The sequence below is a fragment of the Perca fluviatilis genome, chromosome 3 (genome assembly GCF_010015445.1).
Source record: "Perca fluviatilis chromosome 3, GENO_Pfluv_1.0, whole genome shotgun sequence".
Taxonomy (NCBI): domain Eukaryota; kingdom Metazoa; phylum Chordata; class Actinopteri; order Perciformes; family Percidae; genus Perca; species Perca fluviatilis.
The window spans coordinates 9,308,303-9,326,827 of NC_053114.1; the positions used below are offsets into that span (position 1 = coordinate 9,308,303).

General features: G+C 38.0%; 1 protein-coding gene across 1 annotated transcript; it reads right to left on the minus strand.

Moving 5' to 3' along the window:
- Positions 1–294: 294 nt before the first annotated feature.
- fah (fumarylacetoacetate hydrolase (fumarylacetoacetase)) lies at positions 295–16,986 on the minus strand. Its single transcript, XM_039795797.1, has 14 exons — positions 16,836–16,986; positions 16,016–16,126; positions 15,208–15,329; positions 14,073–14,122; positions 12,935–13,025; positions 10,034–10,131; positions 8,510–8,562; positions 8,201–8,300; positions 5,386–5,516; positions 4,490–4,565; positions 3,587–3,633; positions 2,060–2,161; positions 1,418–1,535; positions 295–837 (listed from the first exon to the last, which is right to left on the minus strand). Exons 1-14 carry the CDS (start codon positions 16,914–16,916, stop codon positions 761–763), a joined length of 1,257 nt encoding a protein of 418 aa, XP_039651731.1. The 5' UTR covers positions 16,917–16,986; the 3' UTR covers positions 295–760.
- Positions 16,987–18,525: the final 1,539 nt, after the last annotated feature.

Sequence of the window (18,525 nt, forward strand, 5' to 3'; positions counted from 1 at the left end):
TCGCTGAACAATGGAGCTCTGTGGCATAGAGGATTATGATATATCAGGCTGTGGATACACACACAATACTTGTTAGTAGGATCAATTCATTGTTGGTTTGGGTCTGCACAGGATTTTTTTTAATAAGAAAAAAGGAAATTAGAATATTACCAGGCTTATACTTTAAATTATAACAAATATGTCACAAAATGAGTAAGTCATTTCAGAAAGAAATTCTGAATGCAGCTGTGATTAAACCACAGCCATCTGACAGGCCCAGTGAGTCGACAGAAAAACAAAAGACAGACACTGAGATTAAAAATGGATGACTTTCATTTTAAATCAGGAGCCAACACATAGAAAACATCAATAACACTGATCCTGGTATAGCAGTAACACTGTGACTGGATGTGGGAGCATCCCTCAGCTGGATGATACCGCATGAAGACTTAAGTAAAGCTGGAAACACATCATTTTAAGAGAAAGTTTGTGTGTGTGTGTGTGTGTGTGTGTGTGTGTGTGTGTGTGTGTGTGTGTGTGTGTGTGTGTGTGTGTGTGTGTGTGTGTGTGTGTGTGTGAAGACCTGCTGCATGCCACTGGTCCATGAGTTTGCGTATGTATTGTACTGCATCCATAATATTTGTGTCCCTGTACCATTTTCTTCATGTGGACATAAATAAATGGTTAAAATGTGGGTGAGATATTGTAGGCATGTACGTTTGCGTCTTCCAGTATTTATGCTCCACAAAAGGATTCCCACCTAAATAACAGTAAGCGTGTTTCAGTGCTGCAGGGCAGGGAGAATGGTTCCCATGCAGGTTCCAAAGCCCACCCTGTATCCATCTCCTTGACAGTAACCTAGACAGAGGAAAATATGGGACATTACCAGTTATACACATATGATTATGGACATCATAATTAGCATGATCATATTATGTATAAGCCCATCTGAAATCACAGAAGCCATGTCTTTTTGCAGTCAAACATTTCAGTGAGCGATTTCACGTTTTCACAGCTTTTACTTACACTCCAGAGTCTTTATCACACACAAAATCCTATAAAAAAAATTTTCACGATATGGGACCTTCAGGTTTAAATTTATTTCTAATACTTGCACGTTATAGAGGAACAACTTCCTGTAGGTCGCAGTCAAAACAAGGAGCGTTGCGTGTCTTGGTAACAAAACTCAGTTCAGTAGTTCCCCATGCTCCACTGAGGCTGTGTGCCAAACTTAAAAACCAAGCAGCACTAGGTGGCACTTATCCACAGGAAGTGTTGCATTACATTTTTTCAAATGTCTCATATATTTACAACTAAATAATGTAAACAGTATGCTTCCACGTCTCATCTTTAAACTATTTTCATCTAGATCATAAACCAGATTATTTAGCTACTTTAACCAAACAATTTACAACATGTGCTGAAGGTTAAGTCTAACCTGTGATGGTGACTTCATCTCCATCCTTCAGGAAGGTTCTGGTTTCTCCTCCTCCCAGATCGATGTTCTTAGATCCCCTCCATGACAGCTCCAGCATGGAGCCAAAACTCTCTGGATCCTGTTGGGATACAGTACACACAGTATAAGGACTGTACACTTCAAATGTACTGTACATGTAAAACTAAAAAGAGGTAGGCATTGGGTATCACCTGTGACAAAGCCAATAAAACAGAGACACAGCCACCAAACGATAAAAAAACATAACACAAAGCCTGTTGCACAACGTTTCACACCGTTCCGAGTAAACATGTCATTCAACCAGGAAACCCTAGCGAAACGGTGCACACCGTTTTGGAATTGAACGTGCCACTAGTAGTGCGAAAATGAGAACTCCACTTATGAGCAAAATTGAAATTTTGACCATATCAAACACTTAATTTTTCTGCATTCTGGTGAATTTTTTTGCAACAGTTTGTGCCTTTTCTGCATCAATTTATGGTGCAAATATCTTTATTTATGTAAAGGAAATTATAATATGTTTTTGGGGTGGGTTGCACTGGCCAGTTTTGATTATTGGGGGGGTTGTAACCCAATCGCAAACACAGATACTGAGCATACTGTATTGTACATGCAGACACTCACAGGTCCACTGATGGTACCAGAAGCCAGCAGGTCTCCTGGTCTGACGTTGCAACCGTTGACTGTGTGATGGGCAAGCTGCTGCTTCATGGTCCAGTACATGTACTAGAGAGACAGAGAGAGAGAGAGAGTTAAACATGGTAGAATACAATGGTGGATTGTAACTTAGTAAATTTACTCAAGTACTGTACTTAAGTTCAAATGTTGAAGTACTTGTACTCTTTTCTTTTCATGCCACTTTCTACTTCTACCCCGCAACATTTCAGAGAGAAATATTGTACTTTTTACACCACTACATTCATCTGACAGCTTTAGTTATTAGTTACTTTAAACATTAAGATTTTTGCACATTATGTCATTATAACTGAGATAAAAATAGAATATCTGGGTTGGAAGGTGAATAAAACCACTTGGTGCTATGAAGAAGTTGTTATCGACATTTTTAAGAATTTCATAGACTAAACAATTAATCCATTAATTGAAACAAGTAAACAACTGATTATTTGATGTTGAACATAATCCTTAGTTGCAGCCCTGTTGTCTGTGCAGCCAGGTTTACAGTTCCCTCTTTGCTTAGGGCCAACAAAACACTGTGCTGCCTCATCTAAATTGAATAATAATGCTATTCTTTATTCTTAATTTTGACATGTATGTATTTACATGTATTGTTTCGGAGTGACGTACGATGATGCTTATTAAACTTTGAAGTAATTAGCCACATTTTCGCAACTGTCTGCTTTATTTCCTTTTTTTTTTTAAACATTTTTGTGTGGAATGAACGGGTACTATCAATCCAGGAGTAGGCTTGTAAGATGGCTAGGGTGGCAGCGTTTGAAAAGATGTCATATAAACGGTTTGCCAGATTGGATGTCTACACTAGAAAATGGGGAAAGTACCTGAACTTTCTGGGGGGCTCCTAGAAGCTTTGTGCTGGGGAGAGACGTGTATGATGGTAATATGGTGTTGTCATTTACACATATGATTATTTGGTTTTTAATGTGTCTACGTTGTTGTATGGTCTTAAATATTGTATTTACTGTGTCATCTTTTCTTGATTTTTGTCTGGGTGGGTGGTGACGACGAAGGGGGGTGGATATGTTAATGTTGCAAATTGTATGTTTTGTGTGTTGTTTTTGTTAATAACAACAACAAAAAAGATAATTTTTTGCCTTTAATTGATTGGACAGCTGTAGACAGGATAGGGGGAAGAGGGAGGGGGGACGACATGCAGCAAAGGGCCGGGTCCCAGTCAATCCCAGGTATGGACTGAGCCTTGGTATATGGGGCGCCCGCTCAAGCAGGTGAGCTACCAGATCGCCACAAATAAGGTACATTTTCCATCATCAAAAATGGACAGAATTAACTACTTACAGAAACTTGAAGACCATTATTACAAAGTTCAAATCAGATGATGTCACAATACTAAACAATATGTGACTGACCTGTATAATACCAAAAACACCCATTATGCTGTGTTATTTACTACAGACATAATTTAGCACTGCGTGTTATTGTGAGTGTGGTTGTTACCTTAAAGTTGGACTTGCTGATGGTTGCTGCCTCTGCCATGTCCTGTCCTTAAAGAGCAAAAAGTCACTTTATATTGAAACAGACATTCACTTCATAACATATGACAGTACCCCTAGTCTGGATCAACAGAAGTACATTTCCAGGATAATTGCCGGAGATGAGGGACATCCGGATGTTCCTCAACTTCCGCTCTTTTTGTGTTGCCGTTCTCAAACTCCATTCTCTCAACAAACTTTGAGCTAGCAAGCTACACACTGAAAATGGCAGGTTTTGAAGAACATTTGGATATAGCAACAAGGCAGGCCTGCCTGGTTTCCTCAGGGAATGATTGTAGATTTAAAAACTATGTTTACAGCATTTAACTTACTGTCACTTTGGGACTGAAATTATGTTTAACCATGTATCCAGCTAATTTATCTAGCTCACATTACTGTATTGTGTAAACAGTTAACTTCATTTAATATTGTATGCAACGTTTTCTTTTGCAGGGTGAAAATGTTCCACCAAAACAAGTTCCTTCCTGAGACTATGTGCAGAGCCACCGTCACTGCGTCTGGAGCTTAACACCGCCCCAGACAATAGTGATTGGTTTAAAGAAATTCAAACAACCTAGAGCGGGGTTTTTTTCTATCCTGGAATGTATTTGTGGTGTAGCCAGACCTTACTCCACAGTATGTCCCCAAAAGAAAACTTTGTCAACATATGTTTCATCTACAAAGATGCATTTCTCTGTTTGTTTAGCTTACTTTCAATTTTTTATTATTTTAGTTCCAAAAAGTTAAATTATCGTGCAATTTATATAATAAATGATCTATACTTGCTTCGCGTGTATCGATTTAATAAATACACAGCGAAACCATTACAGTTGATTGGATAATAGTCACTTTGTGTAAACTACAGTACCTTTGAGTGACACAAACAGGTTAATGTTGAAAGTGAAAGCATCAGGGTGTTGCAGGTAGGGTAGGGGCTCTGGATCCTGCAGAAAGGAGAGACAGAAATAAAATGAACAGGAAAAAGATGGGCAGGAGGCTCTAATGTCCACACACACCCAAACTAAAATGGAGGGAGACAAAACTATTCTTAAATCCTTCAAGGTTTTTTTTAAATTGAACTCTATTTTCCCATGCATTTGTGTCTAAAAATGTTTGAAATTGGTCCAGTATTGGGGGGGGGGGAGAACGCTGTAACCGAAAGCCACAAACCGGGCAGCAATGTAACCCTATAGGACACCGTCAAAGAGCGTCCACTAAAAGTGCTGTTTTTATTGCTGAAAGGATCCGATTATTATTTATTATTAATATTATTATTATTATTATTAAGTGTCTGACATTATGGAAAGGATCCCTACAGAGATAGACCTTTTTGTTAAAGAGTCAAATCCTTTGCCAAATAAAATTAACAAATAACATGTATATACATTGTATCTTGTTTCGCATCTTGCTTAATACTGGACCAATCTCAAAGATTGTTGTTTCCATCAGTCACTTAGACACGAAACATGGGAAAATAGGGTCCAGTTTGAAAATCCCTGAAGTTATTAGTGAGACAAAAAAGTAAATCTTTGTCCTATAGGTAGCACCAGAGTAAGTGGGATGTATTAGCTAATGCAAAGGTCTCAAATGTAAAAGTATTTTAGCTGTTCTAAAAACACAAAGTGAGGGCCTACAAAAGGTTTGGCAGGCAGCTACACAAAGTGGTTCTGGTGACTCAATACAGAATTTTACTCAGTGACTTGGAATTAGGGTGACTATTGGACACTCTTCTTTCCTAGTGTGAACTGTGACCCCTGTGTTAACCTGGATGGAGTTGGGCTCTGCAAAGGGTAAGAGTGCTTCCATTGGGATGACCCAGGGTGAGATGGTTGTCCCGAAGTTCTTCCCCAGGAAAGGACCAAGAGGAACATACTCCCATGCCTGGATGTCCCTGGCTGAGAATAAACACACATATTACTGAAGAAGTAGGCAGGTTATGGTGCTGTGATGGTAATGACTTGATTTGAATGGTGACTTGAACCATTCTGCTAAACACGATAAACAAAGAACATTACATTATAATGTGTAAGCTCTGACTCGTGTTTTACATGGATGAATGGAAAGACATAATGCTAGATGAACAAGGAAATGTATTGTAATGAAAATCTGGTCCTGTCCAAGTCCTAGTTATTTGAGAATGAATTGCGAGTCAAGTTTGGCTTGTGGCTCGGAGGTAGAGTGGTCGCCCCTCAACCACAAGACTGGTGGTTGTTCCCAGGCTGAAAGTGTCCCTGAGCAAGACACTGAACCCCAAGTTGCCCACTGCTCCTGATATTGAGGATAGGTTAAATGCAGTAATTCAATTTCACTAATTCATTCATTAATTTCGTTAAAAAGTCAGAAGTTAATTTATGGGTGACGTCAGTGCAAGTACAAGTCACCAGCTCAGGCACTGGAAGAGCAGGGGTCGCTGTTTAAACTATACTGTACTGACTGTAGCTGTAAACCTGCTTTAACAAATGAGCTCTAGGTTTTCAGCCTCCTTTTGAAGCTGAATTCCATACTTTATATCATCATAGTACTTGGTAACAAAGAACAGGATACATAAGAGGATAGGGTCATCAATAGAAGACAAAACACAAATCAAGATTATTCTGATAATATAATAATATTTTGTTGTAATGCTGGTTTTAATTTACTTCTGCTGGCAAAGATGGAAGAAACTGTTTGGCAGGCTACAGTATGAATAAGGCAGGATGTCAGAGAGCAAAGGCACCATGCTGTTCTCTCCCGACATTTCCAGCTGAATCAATATGACATATACCCATTAATGTTATGATGAGGACTGACTCTGCCATTTAATCTGAAATAATTCCCATCAGACTAAATCTGAAGTGGCATCAACATTTATGACATAATATAAATAATATACATAAGTGTGCTTCTAAGTGAAACATCACTGCTAATTAGAGCTGTTGAATTGGCAGCATAGCATCAGCTTCATCACAGTATCAGAACAGACTCACTCTACTGATATGAAAATCAGTCCTGCCTGTTAAATGTCTGGATAGTTTTATTATATTTCCTGGGCAGGGATGTAACGATGCATCGTGACTCGGTTATAAATCGATATAAATGTTATAAAGATTACAACCGAATCTTTTAAACTTAGTTTATTTATTTAAAGAGATTTTTTTTCTTCTATTTATTCAGTTATCTTGATGTGGGATTAGTATTAAACATACCTTTTTCATTTTTGTTTTGTTATTTAAGAGAAAATAAAATTTCACTTGCACTTTTGATAAGATGATCTGTTGTTTTTCCCAGTTTATATAAATAAAGGAATATTATTTAGTTTTCATTTGTCTGCAGCTCATTCTGTTAATGAAATCCTGAGAAAAAAGTATCATCTATCTATAAATTGCAGGAACTTGTGTGTGTTTGTGTGTGTGTGTGTGTGTGGGCGCTATGCGCATATCTCTCGAACCGTTAGTCCGATGGATTTCAAACTTCACACTTGTCTTCCTACGGGCACGAGTAAGAGCTGTGCCAAGTTTGACATTGTTTGGATTAGAAATGCAAAATATATCGTTAAATATATAGGTCAAAGAAGCACACATTGACCAGAGAGCAGCGGAGCTTTGGCAGCTAAAATGTGACATACATTTTATACATACAAAAGTGTGCAAAGTTGCACTAGGCCTACTTTAAGGACGTTTCACAATCCCACACATGCAAAGCACAACCACAGACAACAAGTGGCAGCGAGACCTATGTGTGTATGTTGGGAAGGTAACCTGCACATCACATGCAGACACCACATGCAGAATGCTTTACAACACAGCACTGTGCAATACGAGAAAATCTCAGAGTTGAACCGGGCAGACACATCAGTTTTCATCAGACTCGTCCTGGGTCGGGTTAATTAAGTCTAAAGCTAACTTACAACACTAATAACATTACCTTCGCCAAAATTCCCCTGCGAATCAAATCCGTACTTCACCATTAACAGGCAAGCCACTAAACCTGTATGGAAATGAACACCTCTGCTGAAATGTTAAATTCGTTAACGATCATACGACACGAGACAACACCGTGTCTCTCTCTCTATGATATGTGCTGATTAGCTCTCCTAACGGGCCAGGTGGATAGCGTACTGCCATGACTCCATGAGGCTAATGTCTGATTACTCCACATTGTCATTGTGATATTTTGTGATTACATTCTGAATCTGCTGCATTCTCTGTCAGGTAAATATAGTAGTACAATGTCTTCCTCTGATGTAGACGTAGCCTACACTGTCAGTTGTAGGCTATACAGTGGAGTTGCACATTAAGTGGTTTGGGGTCCTTCTGTAAGTAATTTTTGGGTACAATTTGGTTTTCTACAATTCTACAAGCAGCAATACCACAGGCCAAGCAATCGCCTGTTCCAAACAGGCACATTTTCAACGGGCACTGCACTAGTGAACTTAAAATCGTGAATCGTATCGAATCGTGAGTTGAGTGTATCGTGACATCCCTATTCCTAGGAATTTTCCATATCACATAATCTCAGGTTTGCCAGGAAGTGTCGGGTAGCCATAAAACCATCTAGAAGCACACAAGCATGATGTTGGTGTAATGTATTGTGCTCTTACCACTCCAGTCATTCATGAGTACCATGCCAAAGATGTGTTCATGGGCTTTCTTGATGGGAATAGGCTCCCCGAGCTGATTCCCTCCTCCAACAAAGAAGGCCTAATCAGAGTAGAGAAGAAATATAACAGCAGTGAACTTCTGATATTGTGCAATATTGAAAATCACACTGACTGAGAAAAAGGCAACAGAGAAAGGCAACTCTGGACTTTTACCCAGGCAACTCAGAGTTTTTTAAATAAAGTCATTTCAACATCTATTCAAACATTATAAACACACAGGAGATTAGATTAAGTAAACACTGTAATCACCATCTCCAGCTCGATGTCCAACTGTTTAGACGGTCCAAACACTGGTGGTTTTGCTAGGAGAAACATGGCAAACATGGTTATCATCAGCTGTAGGCAGCTGTGTGGCTCCAGATGGAGCTGCATGATATCTGATAAACTGCCTCAAGTGACGTCACCAGAGGCGGCAATGGTTGGAGCTAAAGACAAAAAGTCAGTTTGAAAATGTAAGGAATCTGGTTTTGTGGAGAAAAGTGAGCTTATAAGACGTCTGTAGCCCTCTCCTCGTCTCTGCTTCAGGCTATATACATTAGCCACTACTAATTTAACCCTCCTGTTGTCTTTGGGTTAAATTTGACCCATTTTCAAAGTTTCTACATCAGAAATGTTGGCGTCTTTTAAGCAAATTGTCAAAAAATAACACGGATTGTTCCATCCAACGCTCGTCGCAAGTAAAATTAAGGATCAGATCACTATTTTCAGAAAATATTGGGTGTTTTATTACATTTTATAACATTTGAAAAAACAATGAAATGGTTTCTAAACAGTATCCTGACTAAACTTTAACCACTAAATCATAACTATTTGTCGAAATAATTCATAATTTCACCTTTTTTAACTCAAAAATTAAGTATACTTTCATATAAATGAGGTTTATTGACCATGAATTCCAAAAAGAATTGTAAAACTAGTGGTAATAAATTGATGTCCAATTTTTACCTGGGAGTACAACAAGTTCCATGGTCAACGGGAAGACAACACAACACACAACCATCTCCATCTGAACTGTTTGCAGTCGACTTGCGTTGTGGATAATGTAGGCGCCAGAATTTTGAAAGGGAAGAAAAATGCGTGGAACAAAAAAAACCAATATCTCTGGTTCTGTTTTTGATCCTTTTGTTTTTGGAAGTCTGACAATGTTACAGGAATGCAATGCGGTGATACTCTTTTAGTGTTAGCAAGGATGTAATCAATAATCTTAAGTGTTGTCACTAGGGCTGGGTATCACCAATGATTTCCCAAATCAATTTGACTCCTATACAAGATCCTGGTTCAATTACAATTACGAGTCAATATATATTAGGTTAGGGAAATTACAGTTAATATACCAATTTAGCTTGGATATAAAAAAAGATTCTCAGAGAACTTATGCAGCCCTCATATATTTTTTATAATACACCAGGTTAATGTTTACAAAAAGTTGTTTAAACGTTTGTTTGAAGTACTTTTTACTTAACAGGACAAACATTATACAAACATATTAACATATTAAATTATTAATTTCGGGATTTATAAATCAATATTAGATCACTCAAATAAAGATAGATTTTAACAGCATGAAGACCAAGGCACTCTTGTTGCAGAACATTTTAAAAGGTAAAACACGCACCAACACGTTGCGGCACACAGGCCTTCTTCAGGGTGACTCAAAGATGAATTTTAATTGGAGAATCTTTTTTTTTAACCCAACCCTAGTTGTACCAACCTTCCTCATACATAAATGATATGAATAACACAGGCCAACACTGGTGAATGTAAGGATCTTACTCTGGTCAGGTCTCATCTGGCCTGAGGGGCGACGGATGGGGGTCCCAGAAACAACCACTGATGATGCTCTACCATGGTATCCCACTGGAAGCCTCAACCTGCAGAACACAACACTGAATGTTAGAAACAACAGGGACCACAGAAGGAAAATAAAGTTCAGTTTGTACATGGGCCCCTGTGCCTAGATCATTGTCGGTATACAATAGTGTTGCTTAATTAGGAATTTGATTTCACTGAACAGCGATATTTTTCTCGAAACAGTAGCTATTAATGTTATGATTAGAGCACACAGGCATGCATATGGGATGTAGGGTAATTTGTAAACTCGAGTCGCACTTAAGTCGCACAAACAGCTGACTTCAGACTTAACCTGTTTTCATGCAATTATTGCTTTTTAAATCTAAATGTATTCATGTATTTCTATTTTCTTTTATTGGCGCATATAAGTTGGGGAAACGTATGTCGAGCTGCATGTCCCCTGCCCTTTGCCCTAATGTGCAACATAACGAATGCGCTATGCCTTATGCCTTAGGCAAATTGTATATTTATAGTTAGTAGTTGCTGAGGCTCAGACATCCATGGCGCACAGGAGGCGGGACACACGAATCCATCTCCCCAGGAACAAATGCTGTGTCGGGTGGGCAAACTCATGTGATGCATAATTGATCCCGTGGATGATTTGTAGGCTATTAAGTGAACAAAGTTTACCCGGTCCACCAAACACTGGGCCGTCTTGACTGTCTTAATTCTGCACATATTATTTCATCCATGCGTGGCGCAGCAGATCTGTGCGCACTGTCACCTGCCGTGGAGACGCTGGCCTCACTAACCTCTCCTCCTCTGAGTCGGATCTCCCTCGCGCTGGACTCAGTTTCACTGAGCGTACTAACACTTAGAAAATAAATGGCATTACATCAGTAATGCTTATTGTGCGTAATTTGGACTGACACTGAGATGCATGTTGTTCTGTAACTGGTGTGGCGCTGCCACTATTCTCTTGATTTCCACTGATGTTATTAGACATTTTTTGAGTGAAAGAGACGTCACATTTAGCATATATCGTCACAGGTAACAAGATAACCATCGCAAAGTGTTGTGCTAATGCTGGGAACAGGCACATTGTATCTTTATAGTTGTATCCATATGATGTGACAGACAGGTTAATATTTTACCAGGTCCGAGGGCTAGAAGGATGTGTTAAGTAGACCCCATAAAGTTACCCTACAACTGATTTTGATACTGTACTGTATGGATGGTAGCTACAGGACATGCTTTGAATTCATAAGATTTAACAATACAGTGTTAGGGACAGATCAGATGGCTAGAAACTTGAGACTTGACTTGGACGCATTGCAAAAAGTTTGAAACTTGACTTGAACTTGCTCCTCAAAGACTTGAGACTTGACTTCCAAAAAATTTTGTGAACATCTCTGGTTCAGTTACATTATAACGATAAGCATGTAAAGATGTCCGAGTACTGCCCAGCAATGAGCACTGAGAGTCAAAATGGAACTTGGACACCATGGTGTTCCAGGCACAAGGTGCGCAAGCCAGAAAATGACTTCATCATGTATTTCATGTCTATGTTTCTTCTATGTTATGTTATGTCTATGTTTTTGCTGCGCGTGGTCATCATGCACCTTTGCAATGTAATGTGATCCTTTGCAATGTAATGTGATGATCATTATAATCATTTGCACCATGTTTTGTGATTGTTTTACCCTTGAGTTAAATTGCCAAAATAAAAATGCTGAAATTTATTACAATGTTTGAGCCTTTGTTTCATTCCTTTTAGGTTTTACGCTGCAGATTATACGCTGTTTACAACTCAGAACAGCATTGCATAGAACCGATGTGTTTTTTAATGAAAACCTATTTTTTTGAGGGGAGACAATTTTTTTGGGGGGGGAAGTTGGTCATAATAACCTCCAAAGGTTTGTATTGACTGTTGTCTGGCCCATCAGTGTGAACAAAATGATACAGATGCTCTTGGGCATCAGGTTTTGCATTGTCACTCCACAGTGCTGTGGAGTAAGGTCTGGCTACACCAAAGATACATTCTGGGATAGGAGAAAAAAAACCTCTGGGTTGTTTGCATTTCTTTAAACCAATCACAATCGTCTTGTCTATATCCACGACGTTCCACTTCCGTGATTGCTCGGGTGTCGCAGGAAATTCTGCCAGATGTCCCTCATTTTACCCGGATTTCCGTTATCTTCCACTTTCTTTATGTTGGCATTTTAAACTCCGGTGGATTTATGAGGACTAGGGTTAACTGCTCCTCAGATCTCTGCAGGGTAAATCCAGACAGCTATCTAGACTATCTGTCCAATCTGATTTTTCTGTTGCACGACTAAAACAACTTTTGAACGTACACATGTTCCACCAAAACAAGTTTCTTCCCGAGGCTATTTTGCAGCAGCACTGTGGCTCTCCGTCCGGCACTTAGTGCTGCCCAGGACGTTTGTGATTGGTTTAAAGAAATGCCAATGAACCAAAACCCGTTTTTCTCACATTCTGGAATGCTGTTTGGACTAGCCAGACCATCCTCCGCAGCACTGTAGAGGAAGATCTGGCAATGCGAGACTTGAGGGGCACTAAGCTCCGGACTCAGCGACAATGGCTCTGCTAAATAGTCTCAGGAAGGAACTTTTTCTGGTGGAATGCCACATACCACATGCCACATAATATTAAATGAAGTTAAGTGTTCACACAATACAGTAACGTGAGTGGTCCTAATATTAGATGCACACTGATGTTCTGGGGCCCAAATCAATTGGAGAGACCTTGTAGTGACCCTATACATTTCACTTGAACAATTTGTTACAAGCTGTCTCTCAATATCGGCCCCAACATGTTCCAACATCTGTTAGTATACTGCTGGTTTGATTGATAGTGTACCAGTTTGGCATCAGAGCATTCTCCTTCCCCCGGAACATGATGCCAACATTGGTAGCATGATCTTTGGACGAGTAGAAGTCGGTGTAATCGCCTGTGAAAAACAGATAAGACAGTTCGTAAGAGGAGCAAGCTGAAATATTCACATCTATTGCCTGTAACCTTCTTTTATTAGTGAAGTCTAGAAAGGAATAATGTTGTTAACACCCTGGTGCTGATGTGCCTTAAATCCATGTAGCCTACTGTATATATGTGAATGCTATTTCCTGCATTTACAGTATACTGTATCTACTTAGCAAGTAAGCAAATTATCATAAAACGTTGTGCCTTCCATTATGACTATTATTGACATAACCCTTATAAAAAATTGCAATTGTTTAAAAAATAAAACACTCGAAATATCCACCATTCACCACCCACGCCGTTCGACGAAACTTCAAGCTTTTTTCCATAACTTTTCAGCGTTAAGGTCTTAAGATTCTACAGAATTGTTTTACGTCAGTCGGGTTAAATCTGTAACAGGGACTTGTATGACGCCTGGAAATGGCGAAACATGCACTGAAATTGCACAGTAAACTCAAAATGGCTGACTTCCTGTTAGTTTTTTTGTATATGTCTCCACATGATAGATATGCAAACCAAGTTTTGTTTTTAGCCGAAGACTAATATAAGATATTTATTGTCAGCATTTATGACAAGTGTTAAATTTTTCATGAGTTTAAGAATCCCAAGCACTTCAAAAATACATTTAAAAGGCCAAATAAAAATTATAATTCTTCAGTTTCAATAGGGTCCTTACACCCGTTGTTCAGGCCCTAACTTTTAAAGTGAGGATTGAAGTGGGAGTTTGAAAAACTAGAGGGGATTGTCCCCTGTCTCAGTTTAAAATAACGCCCTTGACTGTTGACATAAACAAAGACTGACATGTAAAACAGCCACACTAAACATCTTGGGATGTTAAAAAGTCTTTACAAAGAAAGGTCACACTGACTCGAACAACTACATTATTAAGAATGTGTGATGTGACATCAATTTTTGGAGAAGATTCCAAGGAGGTAGTCACATCTCTCAGTGGATGCAACTCTGTGGTCTGCTGGCCTTTTTATCAAACACCTCTGATATCCCTAAAGGAGAGGCTCACCAATGTCTGCAGGAAGGTGCATGATGGCTGTACTCTGGTGGACAAATGCTCTGCAGAGACGAGACAAAAAGACAAAGGACATGTCTCAACAAAGGACCAAGAATCAGCCAGCAAATAGAAAAGGACCCTTTGGAGATTTACAATATAAGGCTGGGTTCCCACTCTACAAGAAATTATTTTCATGAACATTTCAAAAGCATTTCTAATGACTTTGTCGAAAATATTATTTACTTTGTGTCGTTCAGAGGACATTATAAAATACAAAACTGCCTTTAAAAATAACGGACAGGAAATGAATAGAAACAGAGACATTTTCATAGATCAGTCAAGCATGGAAGAAATGTTTTTTGCACAACCATGTTTTTAAAATACAGTCTCTAAAATCCATTTGTATTTCAGTAACCTTGGCTATACTACTGCATGTAGTCCTTGGCACACTGTGTTAGCCTGCAGTAATTCTTAAATTTAACATTTTAGCCAGATAGACCGTGGAATTCTTTTTTCATTTATTCTTTCACACAGTTAGACTATCTGCAGTATTCCTGCAGCAGAAACAGCCTTTACTTTGAATGTTTTAAAGTGTTTGTTTGTTTATCATGAGACAAAAAGACGCAACCTCTTTATTCAATTCTATTATTTTCTATAGACTATACTAGAAAATATGATGGCAGGAATACTTATATTCTTATACTTATATATATATATAAATAATATAAATATAAAAGACCAAAGGGTCCCAAAGTGTTTGAATAGCAATCCCAAACCCTTTATGTTAACCACTTATCCTTTACGCAGGGGGGTGCAGCTGATACCAGCTGATATTGGGCGAGAAGCGGATTAAATTTTGAGCAGATATTAAGCATCTTTACACCAGAATATTTACAAACCAAAATATAATTAAACATACCCTGAATTATTAAACACACTTTATTCTTGTCAGAATTGGCAATGTTTCTGAAAAAACATTTAGACGACAGAAGTGAAACCTTCCATTGTAGCCTAGTATTACGATTTTAATATTTTTTGGATTGTATTTTCACAACATAACATAATCACACAAAGCAGTAGCCTGATGAGGACCATGTAAGCCTGTGTACCACGTTGAATTCTGCATCGACAGACTACACAGACTGACCTGCTCCGAAGGCTGACATCATCTCTCAGTGTGCTCTCATTGGCTGACAGCAAGCCCTGCAAGGTCCTCCTGGCCTCCCTCCAGGCCTCATAACCAAGAGCCATGAAATCATTCAACGTGGGCTTGTAGGGAGACACAAATAACAATTCAAATATGACTCATAAAGCACCCCTTCCTATAATCAGTTGGAATACAGTATTATATATATATATATATATATATATATATATATATATATATATATATTTATTTATATTATAATGTAAACACACAACATAAGTAAAAGGCTATACCACAAGCCATGTGTTGATAATATACAAACTAAATGACACTAGATGAAGTGTCCAAATATGGAAAAAAAATTCCTTACAATGAAAGCTGCTCACCCAGCATATGTATACTGAAAACGTTTCAATGACCTTGGGAGTTTTTAGGTTCAATCGGACTGACCTGCCCACATGAATAACACCAAGATAATTACGGTTCAAAAAACTAAACAAATTTTTTGTTATAGTGAGGATCCTCACACTAATGTTGTGTAAGTGCTTCTGAAGAAATATTAGGGTTAGGGTTATTTCTTCCATTTACCAGATTTTGAATTGGTATAGAACTGTTAACTTTAGGCCCCCCCCCCCCTTAAATGTAGTTAAAGTGGCAGGAACATAAAGATCACAAAAATTCCACTCACTGTTCCAATACTACTAGTTTGCTAATTTAATTTTGCATAGTATTTGTGATACCTTTCAGGTAAAACAGAAAATGTACTTAAGTTGCCTCTTCTCTGAATACCATTAGTGCTTACACTTACCTGGTCAAACACATCTTGATGTTTGGAAATCACAGGCCCTCGAAACAAAGACTTTATCACGCTGAGGTCCAGTATCTGGTCTCCAATGGCAACACCAATGCGACATTTGGGCTGGGGAAATCAAACACACTCTGACATAACTACAGATGATCCACAGTACAATTCAACTACGTATGTTTGTTCAAGTGTTCAATGTTTCATCCAACAAGCCACAAGCTAACCTGAATAATTTCAAGTAGAGCAGTTTCCCCTTTAACAACAGCTAATACTTTGACATTTTTTTAAAAATCGCATTTTTGCATTTGCAGTTATGCAATGTTATATTGGGGGTGCGGTCACGAAAGGCTTGTATCATGTGGACGCGCCGACAGTTTTGTTGTCATTACTTAGAATTCCTCATGGGGGCAGCAGAAACTACGTTTCTTAAATGCCCCAGAAAATAAAAAAAATAAGCATTCTAAGGTCTGGCTCCAGTGAGGGTTTAAAAATATTGGAGAAAATGCTGAATATTTTGGTCCAGAGACTTTCAATTTTGGGGCAAAGTGCAAAACTGGGTAAAGTCTGGCTGTGGTATTTCAGATGAGAGTAAAAAGGCTCTGGATCCTCTCACAGCTGCCAAACACACTTCAACATACTTCCTAGCCCTCAGTACACTTCAGCAAGCTATGATTTTGACTAGAGATCATCTTCTTACTCATAGGTCCCACATTTAGGTAAATATTTTATTTTGAAAAACCATGACAGGAAGTCCTCAATGTGTCTGACCTGACAACACTTTATCTGTTTGCAAACCCAGAAGAAATAACCAAACTGCACTTACATTATCAGGCGTGGAGAATATTCCATAAGGGAGGTTGTGGAAGGAGAAATCAGACAATGCATCTACTTTTATGAAGGACATCTTCTCTTTGGCAGTGTTATTCCACTCAACCTAACTGAGAGACTGAGTGACTGAGCAGCAGCAAGCACTTCCAGATGTGAAACTTTGGACAGGCCCGCCTCCCACTGTAGGGCCAATCACATGCTGCTTAGAGTATCCACCCTCATCCAGACCTCTGAAAGTTAATGCAAACCAGCCTGCTAAATGACTAAGCAAAAATTGTAGCCAAGGTACTGAGCCTCATCTGTTGTTGAAAGGAGTAGATTTTTTTTTTTTGTCAATTTATTGAAAATGTAAAAAAAAAGAAAAAGAAAACGCCAAGTAAAACTTATAAGCAATAAAAAAAAAAAAACGGGATATAAGCAACATATAAGCAACTCAAATATTTTCTTCCATGTTCAAAAGGGGTAGGAAGAAGTTTTTGTCTTACCTCCTATTCATTTTTAAACAGTGTTCATAGTTAATAGAAATGAAGGTCTCAGATTCTAAAATGTTTAATGAGCAGAAAAAAACATAATTAAAAACATTCCAACACAAACGGAAGATGGAGCCTAGCAATGGTTTAATGAAAACAGGAAGATAAGTATAATATGGTATAACAGGTATAATATTAAAGAAAATTAAGTATTGTAAAATGTTTTTAAATGAAATAAGAAGGGTTAAACATTAAATGTTTAGTTTAAGACATAAAATGATAAAAAAGAAATATATAAACCAGGCTCTGTTGAAAATAAATAGGAGTGAAAGCATTAAATGTGGCTTAATTAACCTAAATTAATTCAAAATGACATGTAGTTAATATCAACAGTACTCCATCTTAAGGCTGTATGATAGCTTGTGTAAGGAGTGACATGACATATTTAACAAAATATTTTTTGGGGAGGTCTAAGCATCAATATGTTTTTCCAAAGAGTATCTATTTCAATAGGGCAGTATTAGAATAACGGCATATATACAGTACAGGCCAAAAGTTTGGACACACCTTCTCATTCAATGTGTTTCTTTATTTTCATGACTATTTACATTGTAGATTCTCACTGAAGGCATCAAAACTATGAATGAACACATATGGAATTATGTACTTAACAAAAAAGTGTGAAATAACTGAAAACATGTCTTATATTTTAGATTCTTCAAAGTAGCCACCCTTTGCTTTTTTTGATAACTCTGCAAACCCTTGGTGTTCTCTCAATGAGCTTCATGAGGTAGTCACCTGAAATGGTTTTCACTTCACAGGTGTGCCTTGTCAGGGTTAATTAGTGGAATTTTTTTCCTTTATTAATAAAAAAGCAAAGGGTTGCAAGCTTTAAAAAAACTTTTCACATATGTGCATTTCATTTTATAGTTTTGTTGCCTTCAGTGAGAATCTATTATAAATAGTCATGAGGGTAAGAAATCTAATGTAGTGTCCAAACTTTTGGCCTGTATATATGTGCTGTATAATATATATATATATATATATATATATATATATATATAGTACAGGCCAAAAGTTTGGACACACCTTCTCATTCAATGCGTTTCCTTTTTATTTTCATGACTATTTACATTGGTTTAGTGAAATTGAACGTTTTCTTCTCATTCACCATTCATTTTTATAAACATGCTCTACTTTGATGCTTTTAAAAGG

What these genes read in the sequence shown, in the direction of transcription:
- fah (XM_039795797.1), bottom strand. Translation starts at nt 16,916, where the DNA reads ATGTCCTTCATAAAAGTAGATGCATTGTCTGATTTCTCCTTCCACAAC. An exon ending in ACTCATGAATGACTGGAGTG is followed by an intron (nt 5,517 to 8,200) that starts GTAAGAGCACAA and finishes GTTTATTCTCAG; the next exon opens with CCAGGGACATCCAGGCATGG. An exon ending in TCAGCAAGTCCAACTTTAAG is followed by an intron (nt 2,162 to 3,586) that starts GTAACAACCACA and finishes CTGTCTCTCTAG; the next exon opens with TACATGTACTGGACCATGAA.